This window comes from Neophocaena asiaeorientalis, unplaced genomic scaffold (assembly GCF_003031525.2).
Source record: "Neophocaena asiaeorientalis asiaeorientalis breed wild unplaced genomic scaffold, Neophocaena_asiaeorientalis_V1.1 scaffold133, whole genome shotgun sequence".
NCBI lineage: Eukaryota > Metazoa > Chordata > Mammalia > Artiodactyla > Phocoenidae > Neophocaena > Neophocaena asiaeorientalis.
The window spans coordinates 543927-561232 of NW_020174429.1; the positions used below are offsets into that span (position 1 = coordinate 543927).

At 38.0% G+C, this 17306-nt stretch overlaps 1 protein-coding gene across 1 annotated transcript in view; it reads right to left on the bottom strand.

Annotated features, from left to right (window-relative positions):
* Nucleotides 1-15359, bottom strand: part of SMAD2 (SMAD family member 2) — a 79539-nt gene extending 64180 nt beyond the window's left edge. Inside the window, exon 1 of the mRNA XM_024756777.1 lies at nt 15066-15359. Coding sequence (XP_024612545.1) covers nt 15066-15301 — 236 coding nt within the window. The 5' untranslated portion in view covers nt 15302-15359. The remainder of the gene's footprint in view (nt 1-15065) is intronic.
* Between the last annotated feature and the right edge of the window lie 1947 nt (nt 15360-17306).

A 17306-nucleotide genomic window follows, 5' to 3' on the forward strand; every position in this document is an offset into this window, starting at 1 on the left:
TGAGCCATGCTGTCCTTGCCCCAATATCTATTTATCAATCCATCTTATTTTTTGATGCGTTCAAAACTGTCGTAGATACTTCAAATCTAGACCTTAAAGAATGCGTATATTGTTAACTAGAGCTCACTGCTCACTCTTTTTTTGAGGTAATATTTACGGTGTCAAACAAATCTTAATGGTACCATTTTGTTAGTTTTATCAAATACATAAATTGGGTAACCCTCTGTCCTGCCAAGAATCCCCTCCTCCTCCTTTCTCAGTTAATCCCTGTAATCCCCTCCCCCACCCGCAAAGGCAATCACTGATGTGTTTTCCCCCACGATAGGCCATTCTGGTGGTTGTGCAGTGTATTTGTTTCACAGTCTGCGTTTTCCTGACGACTAACAGTACGGCACACTTCCCATTTGCTCAGTGGCCCTTTCTATATCTTCTTTTGTGATGGAAGTGAGCAATCTTTTGCCCATCTTTAAAATCGGGATATTCCTCTTCTCACTACTGAGTTACAGAAATTCTTTATAAAGTGTGGATACAATCCTCTTGTCAGAAATATATTTTGCAAATATTTTCTTCCACTCCATGACTTGTTTATTCATTTCTTAATGGTTTTTGATGAAATACTTTTTTAATATTGATGAAGTCTATCTTAACAACTTCCTCTTATTGCTTTCCATATCCTTTAAAGAAAAAAACCCTTTGCCTACCTCCGTCACAAATGTCTTCTCCTATACAAGCTTGATAGTCTTAACTTTTAGATGAGAACCATGATCCATTTGGAATTAATTTTTTTGAATGGTTTAAGGTGAGGCCAAGGTTCATTCTTCCAGATGGAGAATCCAGTTCTCCCAGTATTATTTATTGAAGACTTTCCTGTCCCTACTGGATTGCTTTGGCAAATCTGTCAAAAATCAAACAACCACATAAGTATCTATTTTAAGGTTCTGTATTTTATCCCATTTATCTACCTGTTTGTTTTTATGCCAGAAACACAATGTATGATTACTGTGGCTTCACAGAAAGTCTTGAAGTCAGATAATTTAAGTCTTCTAACTTTGCTGATCTTTTTCAAGATTGCTTTGGACATGCTAGGTCCTAAATTTTAGGATAAGTTTGTACATTCTATGAAAAACATATATATTTTTAGGGTTTGATGGAGATTGATTTGATTCAGATTAAACTGGGAGAGAACTAACTTAATACTACTGAGTGCTCCAATTCGCAAACATGGTATGTCTGTCAATTTATTGTATGGTAGTTCCAACATGAAGGTTGTCTCAGGGTTGGTCTCCATTGGTCTCCTCCTGAGAAAGGGTCACATTTTCTTTGCTCTTCATGCATTGAGTAACTTAAAGTCTGTATGCTGGACACTGTGAACGTTACACGATGGAGATGCTAGATTCTGTTATATTCCTCTAAGTGTTAACTGTTCTTGTTTTGGCAGGCAATTAACTTGTTCACACTCAAACTCTGTCTTTGAACAATTCCAATTAGTTTTTCACCAGCCTAGTGATTTCAGCAAAGTTTTTAAGGAAAATCTGGGGCTCCCCTTCTGTGGCTCTCTCCATGCCAGAATTCTCCTCTCACTCTTCAGCAACTGTGGTTGTCCTAAACTCTGATCTCTGGTTCTTCAGGACAGAAAAGGCAGGTTTCATATTGAAATTGTAGCTACCCTGCACATTCTGCATGGATAAAAGCTATAAGAACAGAAAATTCACCTCATGTCACTTGCTTCTTCCAAGGGTCAAATCTCCTTCAAATGTCTATTTTGTTTGTTCATTCTCTAGTGCCTTATTTTTTTTCTTTTTATTTTGTGCAGAGTTTATAATTGTTATCTAGGGAGTCTAAGTCTGATAAAAGCGTATCTGGATATATGAGAAGAATTCTCTCCCCATTTGTTTAGTCTTCTTTAATTTTTCTCATTAAGGTTTTGAAATTTCAGTGTACAGATCTTATGTCTTTAAAAAATGTATTCCTGGGGCTTCCCTGGTGGCGCAGTGATTGAGAGTCCGCCTGCCCATGCAGGGGACACGGGTTCATGCCCCGGTCCGGGAAGATACCACATGCTGCGGAGCGGCTAGGCCCGTGAGCCATGGCCGCTGTCCGGAGCCTGTGCTCCACGACGGGAGAGGCCACAACAGTGAGAGGCCCGCGTACCACAAAAAAAAAAGTATTCCTAGGTATTTTATTGGTGCTACTATTCATAGAATTGTTTTCTTAATATTACTTCCATTTGTCTGCTGTTAATATTTATGAAAATACAACTGATCTTGTAAGATGAAGCCTTGCTAAATTTACTTGTTTGCTTTAGTGACTGTTTTTGTAGATTCCTTAAGGTTTCTTACATAATCATATCATCTACAAAAAGCAAGAGTTTTGACCCATTCTTTCAGATCTTTATGCCTCTTATATTTCATTTTCCTGCCTCACTGCACTGGCTAGGTCCTCTACTAAAATAATTAATTGAAGAAGACATAAGAATGGACATCCTTGTCCTACTTCTGATCTTAGGGAAAACATATTATTTTGTGAGTAAGTATATTCTTAAGCCGTCAGTTTTTCTTAAATGTCCTTTATCAAACTGAGGAAACGTCTTTACATTTCTCATTAGCTGGGAGTGCTTGTCATGAATGGATGAATTTTTGTTAAATGCTTCTGACCAAGTAAAGTGATCAACATTGTTTTTCTCCTTTGTTAGTGCTGTGCATTACACTGATTAATTTTTGAATATTATAAACTAACCTTGCATTGTTGAGCTAAATCTCACTCATTCATAATGTGCTCTTTGTATACTGCTGGAATATATGTTTTGTTAACAACTTTTTAAACCTATGTTCATGACAAGTATCAATCTCTAAATTTTCTCCTTTTGGTGCCATCTTTGTCAGGTTTTGCTACCAGGGTTATACTGACCTCAGAAAATAACTCTGTTTTTCTGAGTTTCTATGCAATTGATGTTGTTTCTTGCTCAAATGCTTGAATTTACCAGTAAAACCAACTGGACCTGGAGTTTTTTTTGTGGGAAAGATTTTGATTATGAATTCAATTTCTTTAATTGATTATAGGGGCTATCCAAATCTTCCACTTCCTCTTGCACCAGCCAGGGTAACATGTTTTTAAAGAAATTTGACTATTACAAATTATTGACATAAAGTTGTTTAAAATATATCCATAGTATGCTTCTAATGTCTATAGGATCTAGCATGATAATATCTCTTTCATTTCATACATAGCTAATTTATGGTTATGGGCGCTCTCTTTTTTTTCTCCATCAGCATTATAGGAGTTTATTCAATTTTATTGATCTTTCTAAATAATCAGCTTTTGGATTTATCATCTCTGTTGTCTCTTTTCTAATCATTGATTTTCTGCTCTTATTTTTATTATTCCTTCCTTCTACTTACTTTCCATTTTCTTTGACCTTTTTCATAGTTCCCTAGGTGATGTCTTAGATAACTTTTCTTTTCTAGTATAATTATTTAAAGCTATAAATTTCCCTTTAAGCACTGTTTTAGCTGCATCCCACTTATTTGATATGGTATAACTTGATTATCATTTAGTTTGATATATATTCTAATTTTGCTCATGGTTCTCTTCTAAATGACCCATGGGTCAAAGAATTATGATAACTTCCATTCTTAATATGTCTTGCTGGTATTAATTTCTAATTTTGTTCTACTGTTGGCAGAGAACATACTCTGTTGATTTCAATCTTTTAAAATTTATTGAGATTTGTGCCCTGCAAATAGTCTTTCCTGGTGATGTTACCAAGAGTACTTGAAAAGACTGTTATTATACTGATTTTAAATTTAGGTCTTCTATGCCTTTACTTACTTTTTTGGTCTAATTGAACTCTCCAACTATTACCACAATTTTTTGTCATTTTGACCCATTAATTCTATCCAGTTTCACTCATGTATTCTGAAGCTTTTTTTATTAAGTAGATACACATTTATGGTTATGGCTCCTCAGAGATATCATTTTATAATCTTCTGACCCTCTCGCTTCTGCAAAAGGTCACCTGTCCTTCACATCATCGTTCCCAGGTATATAACATGTCATTGCTCACGGCTGCTTTCAAGACTTTCTCTTTCATGGGTTTGACTATGATGCACCTAGGTGTGGTTTACTTTTCAATTATCCTTATTGAGTTTAATGAGGAATCTGACTCCATTCTTGATATGTGACTGTTAAGAGTTTCGAGTCCCATCATGTCCTCATCCCCTCTGCCTCAAATCTGAGCAAGCTGATAAGGAAGCCCTTGGGGCTGGTGAGAATTTTAAACCAGGCAAGTCTGGGCACACACAGGAGTGCAGGAATTATCACCCCAGCCCCATGTCTCCTGTCACTCCTTTCTCAAGTAATTTTTGGACCAGTTTGGGAGCCTGCCCTGCTTTCCCCAGAAAGCCTTATCATATGAACAATAATCTTTTTCATGCCCTTTCAGTACATGTTTGGCTTCATCAGTCTCACATCAAAATCAAACTTGGGGAGGGATCCACCCCACATATAGTTCACACTGATTAAGCACTTACTATATTTCAAGCATAGCACTAAGTCCTTACACATACTGAATCACTTAATCTTCCAATAACCCACAATTTAGGCAGTTACCCCATTTGACAAATGAGATAACGGAAGCACAGAGATGAAGTGACATGTCTAAGGTCATACAGCTAGCAAGTGGCGGGGACAGAGGATGCATTCTTAATTACCAACACTATTCTGTCTCTTATATAGTTTACTAAAAATAAAAACATAGCAAGACAAAATTAAAACAATAACTTTGGTATAGAATTTCTGATAAGTAAAGCACCATAGAATGTGCTTAATTATAAAAACTAGAGATTTCACTGTAAGAGTTATAATTTCTCAGGAAAAAAAAACTCTTTGGACAAGGAAATTAGTAGAGCTACTCCCAAATTAAAATACGGGGAGACACTAAAATTTCCATGGAGTCCAATAAGATAAAACTGATACTCTTCTTCTTTGGTTTGGAACAGCTCTTTTTAGAAGCAGAAGAAAGGACCAAGTGATGACTGAAAAATTTTTTACCTTTCCCTTTAAAGTTATGTTGAAAACACACTTTGAGATCTTGCTAGATGTTTCTACTGCCTTTGAAAATTAACAAAATATCTCCCACACAAATAAAATAGGCCCTATCATTGAAAAGATTTAAATATCAATTCTAAAAATAGTTGCTCAAAATATTTCAAGTCCTGGGCTTCCCTGGTGGCACAGTGGTTGAGAGTCCGCCTGCCGATGCAGGGGACACGGGTTCGTGCCCCGGGCCGGGAAGATCCCAAATGCCGCGGAGCTGCTAGGCCCGTGAGCCATGGCTGCTGAGCCTGCGCGTCCGGAACCTGTGCTCTGCAACGGGAGAGGCCACAACAGTGAGAGGCCCGCGTACCGCAAAAAAAAAAAAAAAAAAAAAAGCTACATACTTCACACAGATGTATGTAACATTCCTCCATTCTCCCCATATAGTCTACCTGTCCCCAGCACCACTAAATTTGGATTCCCAAGTTTTCAAAAGGAGAATACAGACAGCTTATTAAAAAAGCTGGATTTGTTGAGTCTTCCCATATCATTACCCTCAAGCAAGCTCCTGTCAAGCTGTTTTCCTCCTTTCTGCGTAAAATTTCAGAAAGATCCCATGGCTGTTCTAGTCACACCCTAATAGATTATATATATATAACATAATAAACCTCTTTGCAGAAATTAAAATTTTACTACCCTGATCTAAATCAAAACTTTATTCTCTCATTCAATTTTGCTAATTTCACCTCTTCCAGGACTCTCTAGCTGTTACCTCTAAGGGCCCTGTAGGTTCTGGAACATCAAGAAGGGGGGGTTTTAGGGGAAGAGGGAACAGCCTTATAAGGTCAGAAGCCCAAATGCAGCCTCTTCCCTGTAGTTAGTTCCTGTTGCAGAAATTTCTCTGGCTGTTTGGCTTGGGTCACTCTGACTTTCCAAGTTGAGCCTCTTGATCTGTTCAAGACAAGTCAACTTCAACTACCTTAGTAAAGTCCACCTGGCCCATGGGAAAATTCTTGCACCTTTGATGCACCGCACTCTGAACGTGCAGACCATTCCAACAGTGCCCTGCCTTCATTCTACTGATGCAGGAGCAGCTCCAGCTGCTCTCTCACTTTTTAGCCTTTTTCAGGTGACAGTCAGGTACCAGTCTATTTATCTCCCAAACCTCATGTCAAACTGAGAAGTTCCCTGAAGCCCCTCAATTTGGATGAAGAAAGGGGAAATGCCACAGCATACCCTACTCGCTCCCAAGTTTTCACATGGGATCCCTTCCACAAACTCTTGTATTTTATTTACATGGCTCAGAGGTCAGTGATGGGTTAACTGTAGCAAATACTTGTCTCAGCTAATCCTTTCTGCAAGTCCTGCATGAATGGTATAGCACCTCAATTCTCAGTATAGGTTACTTGCAATCAGTTGTTCTCTGATTTCGGGTCTCTGAATAAACACCAGAAGAGTCCCACTTTCAAAAGCTGTTACAATTTTGCTTCCACGTAAGACATAAGCAGGTCATAGCAGGCTAATGTTCCCTATTGCAACAACTAGGGGGGAAAAAGTAACAAAAAATACTTGTTCAAAGACAACGGAGAGCTATTAAAGTAATGAGATCCAAATGAACAAAGACTGCGAGAAGTGAGAACACTTTCTGGTGAACTGACGACTGTCTGTCATTACCTTCCCTGGGGTCACCTGCAGATTCTAGGTACACACTGAGCATCAGGCTCGGTCTGGGATGAAAAACTCTACTGAAGAAAATAACACAGTCAAACATTTGACAATCACAAGATTCTCCTTCCTCAAAGACATCTGCCTGATTTTAAAAATGCAAGCATCAGGAGGCCCAAGAGCCAAACTCAAGCTATGGAAGAAGAGTAGAAGTGAATCTCCCACAGTGTTTGAGGGTGTGGAGGACAGAGACCTGCCAGGCTTTTAAGCAAAATCCCAGGAGAATCTTATTTGCAGAAAAGGTACGTGCCAGTGTAGACTAAATCAAATGAAAATGGCAACCAAGCCTCAACCCTGCTCAACCCCTGAGAAGATTAAGGTGATCAGCCTATCTACCTGACAGGGGAAAGCATCATTTGCAGCATCTCTAATTCTCTTGTATGCAATATATGGTGTACAATCAAAATTACACAGCACATGAAGAGGCAGGAAAATGTGATGATAATCAACAGAATGAACGGACAATAACAGAAGCAGACCTGAAGGTGATCCAGATTAGAGACGACAGGGACTATAAAATAACTACTATAAAAATATTAAAGAAAATTCAGAAAATAGAGGTGAAGAATAGAGATTCAGAATCTATAATATCAAAGGAACATACTAAAAATGAAGAATATAGTATTTTAAATTAAGAACTTATTGGATATGTTTAACAGAAGACTGAACATAGCAGAAAATAGGAGCAGTAAACTCAAACTCAGGTCAATAGAAAATATCCGAACTGAAAGAGGAAAAACACAAATAATCTAAAGAACAGAGTATAAGAGACATGTGGGACACAGTCATTTCAGTCCAATTACCAGGTAAGATTTAACACAAGATTGAAGAATATCCTAAACTGGTGTTTTACTACTATTTTCCATCTTCACAGTCTATGTGTGGTACTGTCAACTTCAGGTCCCTTAGATCAGTGGTCCCCAACCTTTTTGGCACCAGGGACCACTGTGTGGAAGACAATTTTCCTACAGACCGGGGTAGGGGGGTGGGGGAGGTGTTTTCGGGATGATTCAAGCACACTGCGTTTATCGTGCACTTTATTTCTCTTGTTGTTACATTGTGATATATAATGAAATAATTATACAACTCGCCATAATGCAGAATCAGTAGGAACCCTGAGCTTGTTTTCACTATCCACTCACTGATAGGGTTTTGATATGAGTCTGCAAGCAGTTGATTTATTATGGTCTCTGTGCAGTCAAACCTCTCTGCTAATGATAATCTGTATTTGCAGCCGCTCCCCAGCCCCGCCTCAGCCCCACCTCCGATCATCAAGCATTAGATTCTCCTAAGGAGCACGCAACCTAGATACCTTACAGGCGCAGTTCACAGTAGGGTTCACACTCCTATGAGAATCTAATGCTGCCGCTGATCTGACAGGAGGCGGAGCTCAGGCGGCAACACGAGTGACGGGGAGCAGCTGTAAATACAGATGAAGCTTCGCTCACTCGCCCACCGCTCACCTCCTGCTGTGCGGCCGCGTTCCTAACAGGCCATGGACCAGTACCAGTCCGTGGCCTGGGGGTTGGGGACCCCTGCCTTAGATGGTAGTGGTACATTTACTTGTATTACCAGCGGGGACAACATAGGCCTGGAAATACTCTACTACAAGACAGGCAGGAGAAGGAGCAAACAATATAGTTAAATGTTTTCCCCAATAATAATGATCTTCCTAGAATGTGGTTAGTCACATAGTCTGGGCAAAGTGGAATGGTTCCAGATAAGACTGGAAAGAGACCAAAGATGCTGAGAAAATAAATGATGGTTATAATTTTTTAAATGCTTATTATTTTAGCTAGGTTGATTCTAAGTTGAGAAATGAATTCTTTAAAGCCAATACGTTACGTGAACGGGACAAGAAAAGTGGGGATGACGCTTGTTGCATCGAGCGTTAAATTTAAAATTATATATTAATTAACCTGGGTAATAATCCTATAATTTTATAAAGGAACCTAGGTCCTAGGGCAGTTGGATGTTTTCCCTGATAAGGTAAATGATAAAAATGCCCTACCGAAGAATACAGCATATACACAAAAGGGCTCTGAATACCAGGGTCCTAGAGCATAAGCTCCCTCAAAAAAAAAGAACTGTAAATGTAGGCACCACATAAAGCTTAAGGGTCTTAGCAAAGTGTCTTTCAAATTGTGTTTCACAGGACCATAGTGAAGTGCTCATTACAAGCGCCTTCACAACTTATACACAGAACATATAGAAAGAAAATGACAAGTTGGATGCTGAGGCTGATAATCTCAAAGTTCTAGTTTGCATTTATAAAATGTTTCATTGTTTTGATGAACTGATTTTATAAATAAATGTTATACTAAATTATGATAGCTGTCTGGCAGAAATGTTTACTAAGCAAAGATAGACAATACAATTTTATGTGAGTTCTTTTAGAAAACCTGGAAGGAAAATGAAGACATGGAATATCTGTGAAAATTTCAAACAAATCATATTCATGGCTGTAGTGCTTTATAGCTTACAAACTAAACTTAACATTATTTCAAAGGACCCAAAAATAGTACTGTGAAAGAACTCAGATAGTACCACCCGTGTCACAGATGAAGAAACAGTCAAAAGTATAATCACATGCCTCAGGATTCACATTCATCAGTACTGAAGAAGCTGACTCAAAAACAAGTCATCAAACTTCAGAGTTCTTTCTGTCATAGTATTCCATATATATTATCTCATACACACACACACCCCCACACACAGTCTATTTCTATGTGTGAACGAGGGAGAGAGAATTATTCTCTTCTGAAATAACAAAAAAACACCAATTTAAGAAGAACTGAAGGATACTACGGTTTGGTTTTAAAAGACTTCTCTTTAATTCTTCCTGGGTTTTCCAGAGAAGTAAAAGGGTAGTAATACAAAATCAAAAGTAAAAGTTGACCATCTGCGTAAAGTTTATTTCAATTACTCTGATATTTAAAAATTTAGAAGATGGAAAACAAAATACAAATGTTAGCAACAGTATTAACCAGAAACATATCCTGTAAGGATATATAAGACACTAGTAATACAACTGGGTGAGGAGACGGGTGACAACAGGAGTGGGAGGGACACATTTTTCCACGGTATAATCTGTGTTTGAATTTGGAATCATGTACACATACTACTTTGTTTTAAGGAACATACTTTTTGAAGGAAAAAATATAAATACATTTATTAGAATGTTAAGAAAATGAAAATATAACTGCCCTTTTACAGAAAAATTGACTTAATTTAAAGGGTAAAAAAGCAAAGCCAAGAATAGTCCAAGTATTGCCCAAAAGTTCTTTTTAAACATTTAACTGGGCTTCCCTGCTGGTGCAGTGGTTAAGAATCTGCCTGCTAATGCTAGGGACACAGGTTCGAGCCCTGGTCCGGGAAGATCCCACATGCCACGGAGCAACTAAGCCCGTGAACCACAACAACTGAAGCCCGCATGCCTAGAGCCCGTGCTCCGCAACAAGAGAAGCCACCGCAATAAGAAGCCCACACACTGCGCCGAAGAGCAGCCCCGGCTCGCCACAACTAGAGAAAGCCCGCGCACGGCAACAAAGACCCAACACAGCCAAAAAATAAATAAAAATAAATTTTTAAAAATTATTTAAAAAATAATAAAGTAAAACAAACCATAAAAAAAATTTTGATTATGATGACTGCAAAAGTAAAACATACTTTCATAGATAAATATTACGGAAAAATTACAGGACATTTCTTTTTTTAGGTAATCCATAAATAATCACTATGAACAATTTGATGTATTTCTCTCTAAAGTTTCAAGATTAAGTGTTAACATTTTTGGAAGTATTGCTTTATCAAGTTAAGAAAATTCCTATTTCTAATTTGTTAACATGAATACTGAATTTTATAGAAAGCTCTTTCTAGAGCCACCAAGATCAAAGTGTTCATAAATATGAATACAGAGTATCTTACATTAATGGGTTTCCTGTAGGTGAATCACACTAGCATTCCTGCAATAAACCTTACCTAGTCATGATTTTGTGGTTTTGTTTTTATAATTCAAGCTTTTTCATTTATAATTTTTGCATTTGTTTTTATGAGTAAGATTGATATAAACTTTACTTTTACTATTCATTTTCAATTCTGGTATAAAATGAGTTGGGTTAAGTTTCCTTTATTATTACAGTTAAGGAAACTGTGGGTTAGGATTGGGTTTCTCTAATTCTTTGCTATTATAAACAATGCTGAAATGAACACCAGAAATCTTGGACCATATTCCTGATTATTTCCTTAAGATGAAAGATCAAAATGTAATTACATGGTCAAAGTACCACCTTAGGAAAGCCCTTATAATTTATGTTTAAGAAAATAAATTCTTCATTCCTACACATTTATGTACAATGGATATTATCAAATTGGCATTTCAGACCTCACAGCCACTTGTTTTAAACTTTACAAGCTCTCCATCCCCACTGCTGTTTGGATTTTGCTTTACTGTAGATTAAATGCACTGAAAGTCACTTTTTTTCTTCTGATTCATTACCTAAATATCAATTGCCATTCTGATTTTATGACTGAGTTGTCCTCCATTTGTTAGTCTCAAAAAATTGAGATGGAAAAGCTTCATGAAACTTTATACTATTCAGCTCACTGTAGCTTAACAGGTTAAGATCTACCCATGAATCACTTTGTGTCACCACATAAAACAGTAGGAAGGAAGCAGTGACACATATGGGTAGTAGCTTCTATCCCTTCAGAGACAAAGCAATGAAGGCAGAGTTAATTATGTGAGGGGGATGGGAGGGACATAAAGTCAGGACTATGTTTCTAGCCGCAATTTAGTCCCACTCTAACATTAGAAGATGGGGGTTGGAGGAAAGGAAACTGTTAAGAAGAATCAATGAAACAGGGATTTTTAAACAGAAAACATTTGTCATTTTAAAAAATTAAGTAATTTATGTTTCATGTTCATTAATACATGATGAGTACATCAATACGTTAAGGTATTTTACTGACAACTTATTTGCAATTTTAAGTTAATAAGCTTACAGTAAATCCACCATGAATTACATTTTAAATAATTTTGCTTAAGCTAGGGTTTGGATTCCTCCATAATGGACCCTTTCCATACCCATTCCCCACCTTTTACAGTCTATATAATTAAGAGTTGACTGAATGTTTAAGTACATTTAGTAGTTAAGAGATGACTAATACTCTGACACAATATAACTGTTCTATTATTAAAAACAAACTTTATAAAATATATGGCTCCAGAATATAGTGCAAGAAACTTAAGGTTTTTGATAAACAGCCAATATTAACAAATCTACATTTCTTGAAATATTAAAAAAAAAAGACCACCAAATTAGACAAGCAAGTTTCTAAGCTTCAAGGAACTTTTAAAGAGTAAAAAACAAGATACTGGACAAGCACCACTTCACTTTCATTACTCAGGTAAAAGTGCGGGGAAAAAAATCTTTAAATGATGAAAAAGCCCTAGAATATGAAAAAAAAAATCTCTAAAAACTAGACTGTAAAACGAAGACTGGGGAAAATAAGGAAAAGAAATTCGACTAAAGGGACTTCTACAGTTTAAATAGAAGGTCTATACATTTCAATCATGAGGTGCTTCCTACTGTATCTCCTTAAGAGACAGGACTGCATGACTCTCCTCTCAGCTCTGTTCTGCCAACAACCTCACCACACTGGCACCGGAGCCCTAGATGAAGCTGTGCAAAAGCATGGCCCCCTGTCTTCCTGAATCACACAGCTCCCCTGGATGAGGAGACAACATACTAACTGGTCTCCCTGCCTCCACTCTTGACAGTCTCACAACCATTTTCCTCACTTCTTTACCTAAGACTCTTTGACAACTCCCCCATCACCCAATCACACTCGTGTTCAGTGTGAACCCCCCAGCGCCCAGGATGTGGTGCCTCCTCCCTACCACACAGCCTCTGAGTCCTGCCATATCCCACCTCCCACCTGACACTCCCAGGACCCCCATCACCAGTCCTCTCAACACCCCAGGGCCACTCTGGATGAATGGAGCTTCTCCTGACTAAATTCCTCCTTTACCTCCACCCAACTCAGGCACCAATCTTTCTCCAGGAGGAAACTTTCCACAAGCCGCAGAGCAGGGAAGGGTCCCCACTTTGGACACAGCTCCCTAAGCATACATCTTTCAGAATACCTCCTGCACATTATGAAATTATCTTTCTTATTTTTTAAAGTTTACCTCCCTTACTAGGAAGTAAGCAACTCAAGAGCAAAGACTGTATGTTTATAAATGTTTACTGAAGTGAAATACCAGGCACTATACAATAAAAAATGAACACAAAAAACTTGACTTATTCTTAACCAATTCATTAGCAAGTCCTGTCAGTTCAACTTCCAACCAAATCCATCCACTTCTGGTGGCAGCACAGCCTCCATGCCAGCCCAACCTCTGGCATCTCTATTTTGGACTGCTTCAATAGCCTCCTGATTTCCCCACTTGCAGACCACTATACCACACCAGTCTACTACACACACACATGCACACACACACCACTACACCACTACCCACCCCCAGCTCCAACCACGTGTGTCCGGCAGCCAGAATGATCTTTGTAAAAATATAAATGTAAAAAATTCTTTAAAAATGGATTAAGGGCTTCCCTGGTGGCGCAGTGGTTGAGAGTCCGCCTGCTGATGCAGGGGACACGGGTTCGTGCCCCGATCCGGGAAGATCCCACATGCCGCAGAGCGGCTGGGCCCGTGAGCCATGGCCACTGAGCCTGCAAGTCCGGAGCCTGTGCTCCGCAATGGGAGAGGCCACAACAGTAAGAGGCCCGCGTACCGAGGAAAAAAAAAAAAAGGATTAAAATCTGAAAATCCACTTAAAAATCTTTATTTGCTTTCTATTACATTGACACTAAAATTCAAACTCTCCTACGATGCCCTCTATGATCTGACCCTCTCCAAGTTTTGTACTCATTTTGTATCACTCCATGTCTACTGCAATACAGTAAGTCCTCCAATACAATAAGCTATGTCCTGACTTGGCATCTTTACACGCACTCCTTCCTCTGCCTAGAAGACCTCCCTCAGCTAGCTGCTACTTCTCAAAGCTCAGATTAAGTGTCACAATCCAATCCAAAGCAGTTTTACCCCTCAGTCGTTGTTTTCTTTGTACTCATTACCATCTCCAATTAAATTAATCTGTCCACTTGTTTACTGTGTACATCTATCCCTGAGGAGGGCAGGAACTTTGAGTTTTGTTCATACTGTATCCATCCCATGTGCCTAAAACCAGTGCCTTGTACACAGCAGGCATTCATAAACATTTCTAAAACGAAAGGATATACCAGGAAAAGTGACTCTTATTTGAGAAATACATGAAACAAGTGAGGTAAAAGAAATGGATAATTAACCTACCAAACAAGGGAGGAAACATTCTACTCCTAGTATTTGCAAGCAGACAGGCTGGTGTTATTAGGATCTATTATCAACAAGCATCCAGAGTGTATTTCCCAAAACTCATTAGAAACATGTCAAGTAGAATGGTTTTACGTGCCATATGCTAGCCTATGTGTATGACACTGAAAACAATCATTTTTAGAAAATGCTATAAACTGACACTCCCGCAAACCCTGTAATGTGCGCAACTACAGTAGTACACATTAAAACACTTAAAAACCACTTGCTACTTTATGTTAAAAAACAGTATTTCTGACAGTGGTACTGATCTGTAAATGATTAAATTTACACTTATAAAACTTGAACCTCTTAAGTAACAGGTCCTTCTAATACAAGAGGTAGGTCTTCAAGACAGGTTCTGACCACCTATGACACCTAGGAAGCTGTCTCACATACTGTTCTTTGTTAGAAGTAGTGCTGCAACTCAAGCAAAAACTATATAAAATTCATCACAATGTTAGCAGCCTCTGTTCACTCCTTACTGAAGTTTTGACCAAAGGAGGAGAAAACTGTCAGTCACTACTGCACTAGTGATAGAAAAATCTTTGAATCTTTATTCAAAAGTCATTCAATCACAGAAATTAGGATAACATACAATGAAGCATTTAGGCAATGAAGGTAAATGAAGACAGTGAAGATAAAAATACAATCTAAGTATTTTATTTTGCTTGATTAAACCTTCTCACTGTTCAAGAAAATGCTTTGTAAAATAAACAAGTCTTAACGAGTTAAACAAAATTTATACGACAGGTTAAAAATAGCTGTCATATTTTAATAATCACTATTGACAGGTCACTTGAAAGTAACAAAATTTCAATAATTTCCCTTCAGATTCCTTTAAGCAATTTTCAACAGTATGGCCATCAAATTTCTGATCTAACAACACTTACCTTGGTATGGTAACACATTTAGTATTACAATTTTGAGTGGTGATGGCTTTCTCAAGCTCATCTAATCGTCCTGTTTTCTTTAGCTTCTTCACCAAACTTTTAACTGCTTTCTCACACCACTTTTCTTCCTGTCCATTCTGCTCTCCACCACCTGCTCCTCCAGATCCACCCGCTGATTTCTTCCATCCCAGCAGTCTCTTCACAACTGGTGGAGTGAATGGCAAGATGGACGACATGTTCTTACCAAAGGCAGCGATCCACTCTAAGAAAATATCCTCCTTAATCTAACCTAGAAAAGATATGGAAAGGATAATTTAGAAGCTAACTTTACAATCAACTACTAGTTTCAACATAGTATCAAAAGCAAATTACAGAATGCAATAGAAATTCAAATTATTTCTTTCACAACAGACATTCAGAAGTTATCTTTTTCACCCCTGAAAATGACTTTACTAATTTAAATGAACTGTGGAAACAAATCCTTCTAAAAACAAGACAGTGTTATAAGTGGACAAATATAATAATTTTGCAAGTAAAATCTTTTATCTTTATCAACACTGGACAAGTTTATCACTACCCATACTACTTTATTTTTAACTTAGTATCAATAAAACATCTTCACCAAAAGAAAGTTTTCCTCACTTTTTAGAATTTCAATCTATTCTCAAAACACGTAACAAAAATATTTTTTAAAATTTACAAGCTCAATATCCCCAAAGTTTTAAACTTTCATAACCAAGTATCATAAAGTAAAATGTAAAGTTATAACAAGGGAGAAGGCATGAAGTGTGAAGTAAACAAGAAGAATAAAGACAGGGACTTCCCCAGTGGCGCAGTGGTTAAGAATCCGCCTGCAAATGCAGGGGACACGGGTTCGAGCCCTGGTCTGGGAAGATCCCACATGCCGCGGAGCAACTAAACCCGTGCGCCACAACTACTGAAGCTTGCGCACCTAGAGCCCGTGCTCCGCAACAAGAGAAGCCACCGTACTGAGAAGCCCGTACACCGCAACGAAGACCCAAAGCAGCCAAAGAAAAAGCACAGAGTTAAAAAATATAAAAATAAAGAAATAAAGGTAAAGAGAGTCTGTGAAAAAAAGATTTGGTTCACTTTTACCACCCCCTGAGAAGATTTTTAATTAAGCCTCTTTTAAAAAATATTTTCATTTATATCTAAGTAACAACATGCATAGTGAGTAAAGTCAAATATAGCTCCTCTTCTCACACCAAGAGAACCTTTTAACTTTTATTCTTGCTATTTATACCTCAGTAATGGTATCCCTTGAAATAGCAAGTTTAGATATACCTAGCGATTTTTCTACAGAAAATGAGGATTTACACCATGACCACTTGCTTTCCTCCAAGCTTAAAAATAATTATCTCACAGGTAGTTTTGTACCTGATGAGATTAGTAGTTAACTACTACTGTATAACTACTACTGTATAATCATGTTTCCTTTTTTGTACAACTCTTTCCTTTCCCCAGAGCTAATTATGTTAGTTTTTCATTTGCCTAGTTTTCTAAGCACCTACTACAAATTCTTCCCACACTTTCCACCAGCCCAATTAAAATTTAATGTCAATGGCTTTAATCTCAAAGTAAGAGATAAGATAATTTACCACTTGAGGACAGAACTGGAGAGTTCAGATTTGAGAAGAATGGAAAACATTTTGAAACCTAGCTCTGAGAAATACAGTAGAAAATCAACTAGGGTGAAGTGAAATAACAAACTTTATCAGGTATTTGCCAGATTATATATCAGAAAGTATTCCATGAAGGAGTTCCACTTCTAATCAGGAGATACAGAGTCACAACAGACCATCACTTTCACCCTAACAATCAAAACAAGACAGAAAAGCTATAAAATCATGGTTTTTCTGAACCCATCAGAAAGTTTAAGGTGCAAAGTAACCTAAGTGAAACTAAAAAGTGTTGAGTCTTGATAGAAGAGGGGCCCACAGATGGTCTCTTTCCTGGTAGAATGGCTAAGGAGGAATAATCCCACCACAGTGAAGGTAAGAAGTCAGCCTAAATTTTAGTACATTTTAACAGTAACATGTAGGCTGACAAGACATATTAGAATTCCAAGGATTCCACAGAGCAAGTCTGCACCACTCAACCGCTCAATCCCACAGGTCTGCACCAAGAGTTGGCCAAAATATGGCAAAGGTTGGAAGACAGGGCAGGAAAGCTAAGAGATACGCTAAGAAGCTTAGGGTCTTCCTCAAATGCCCTGGGGAG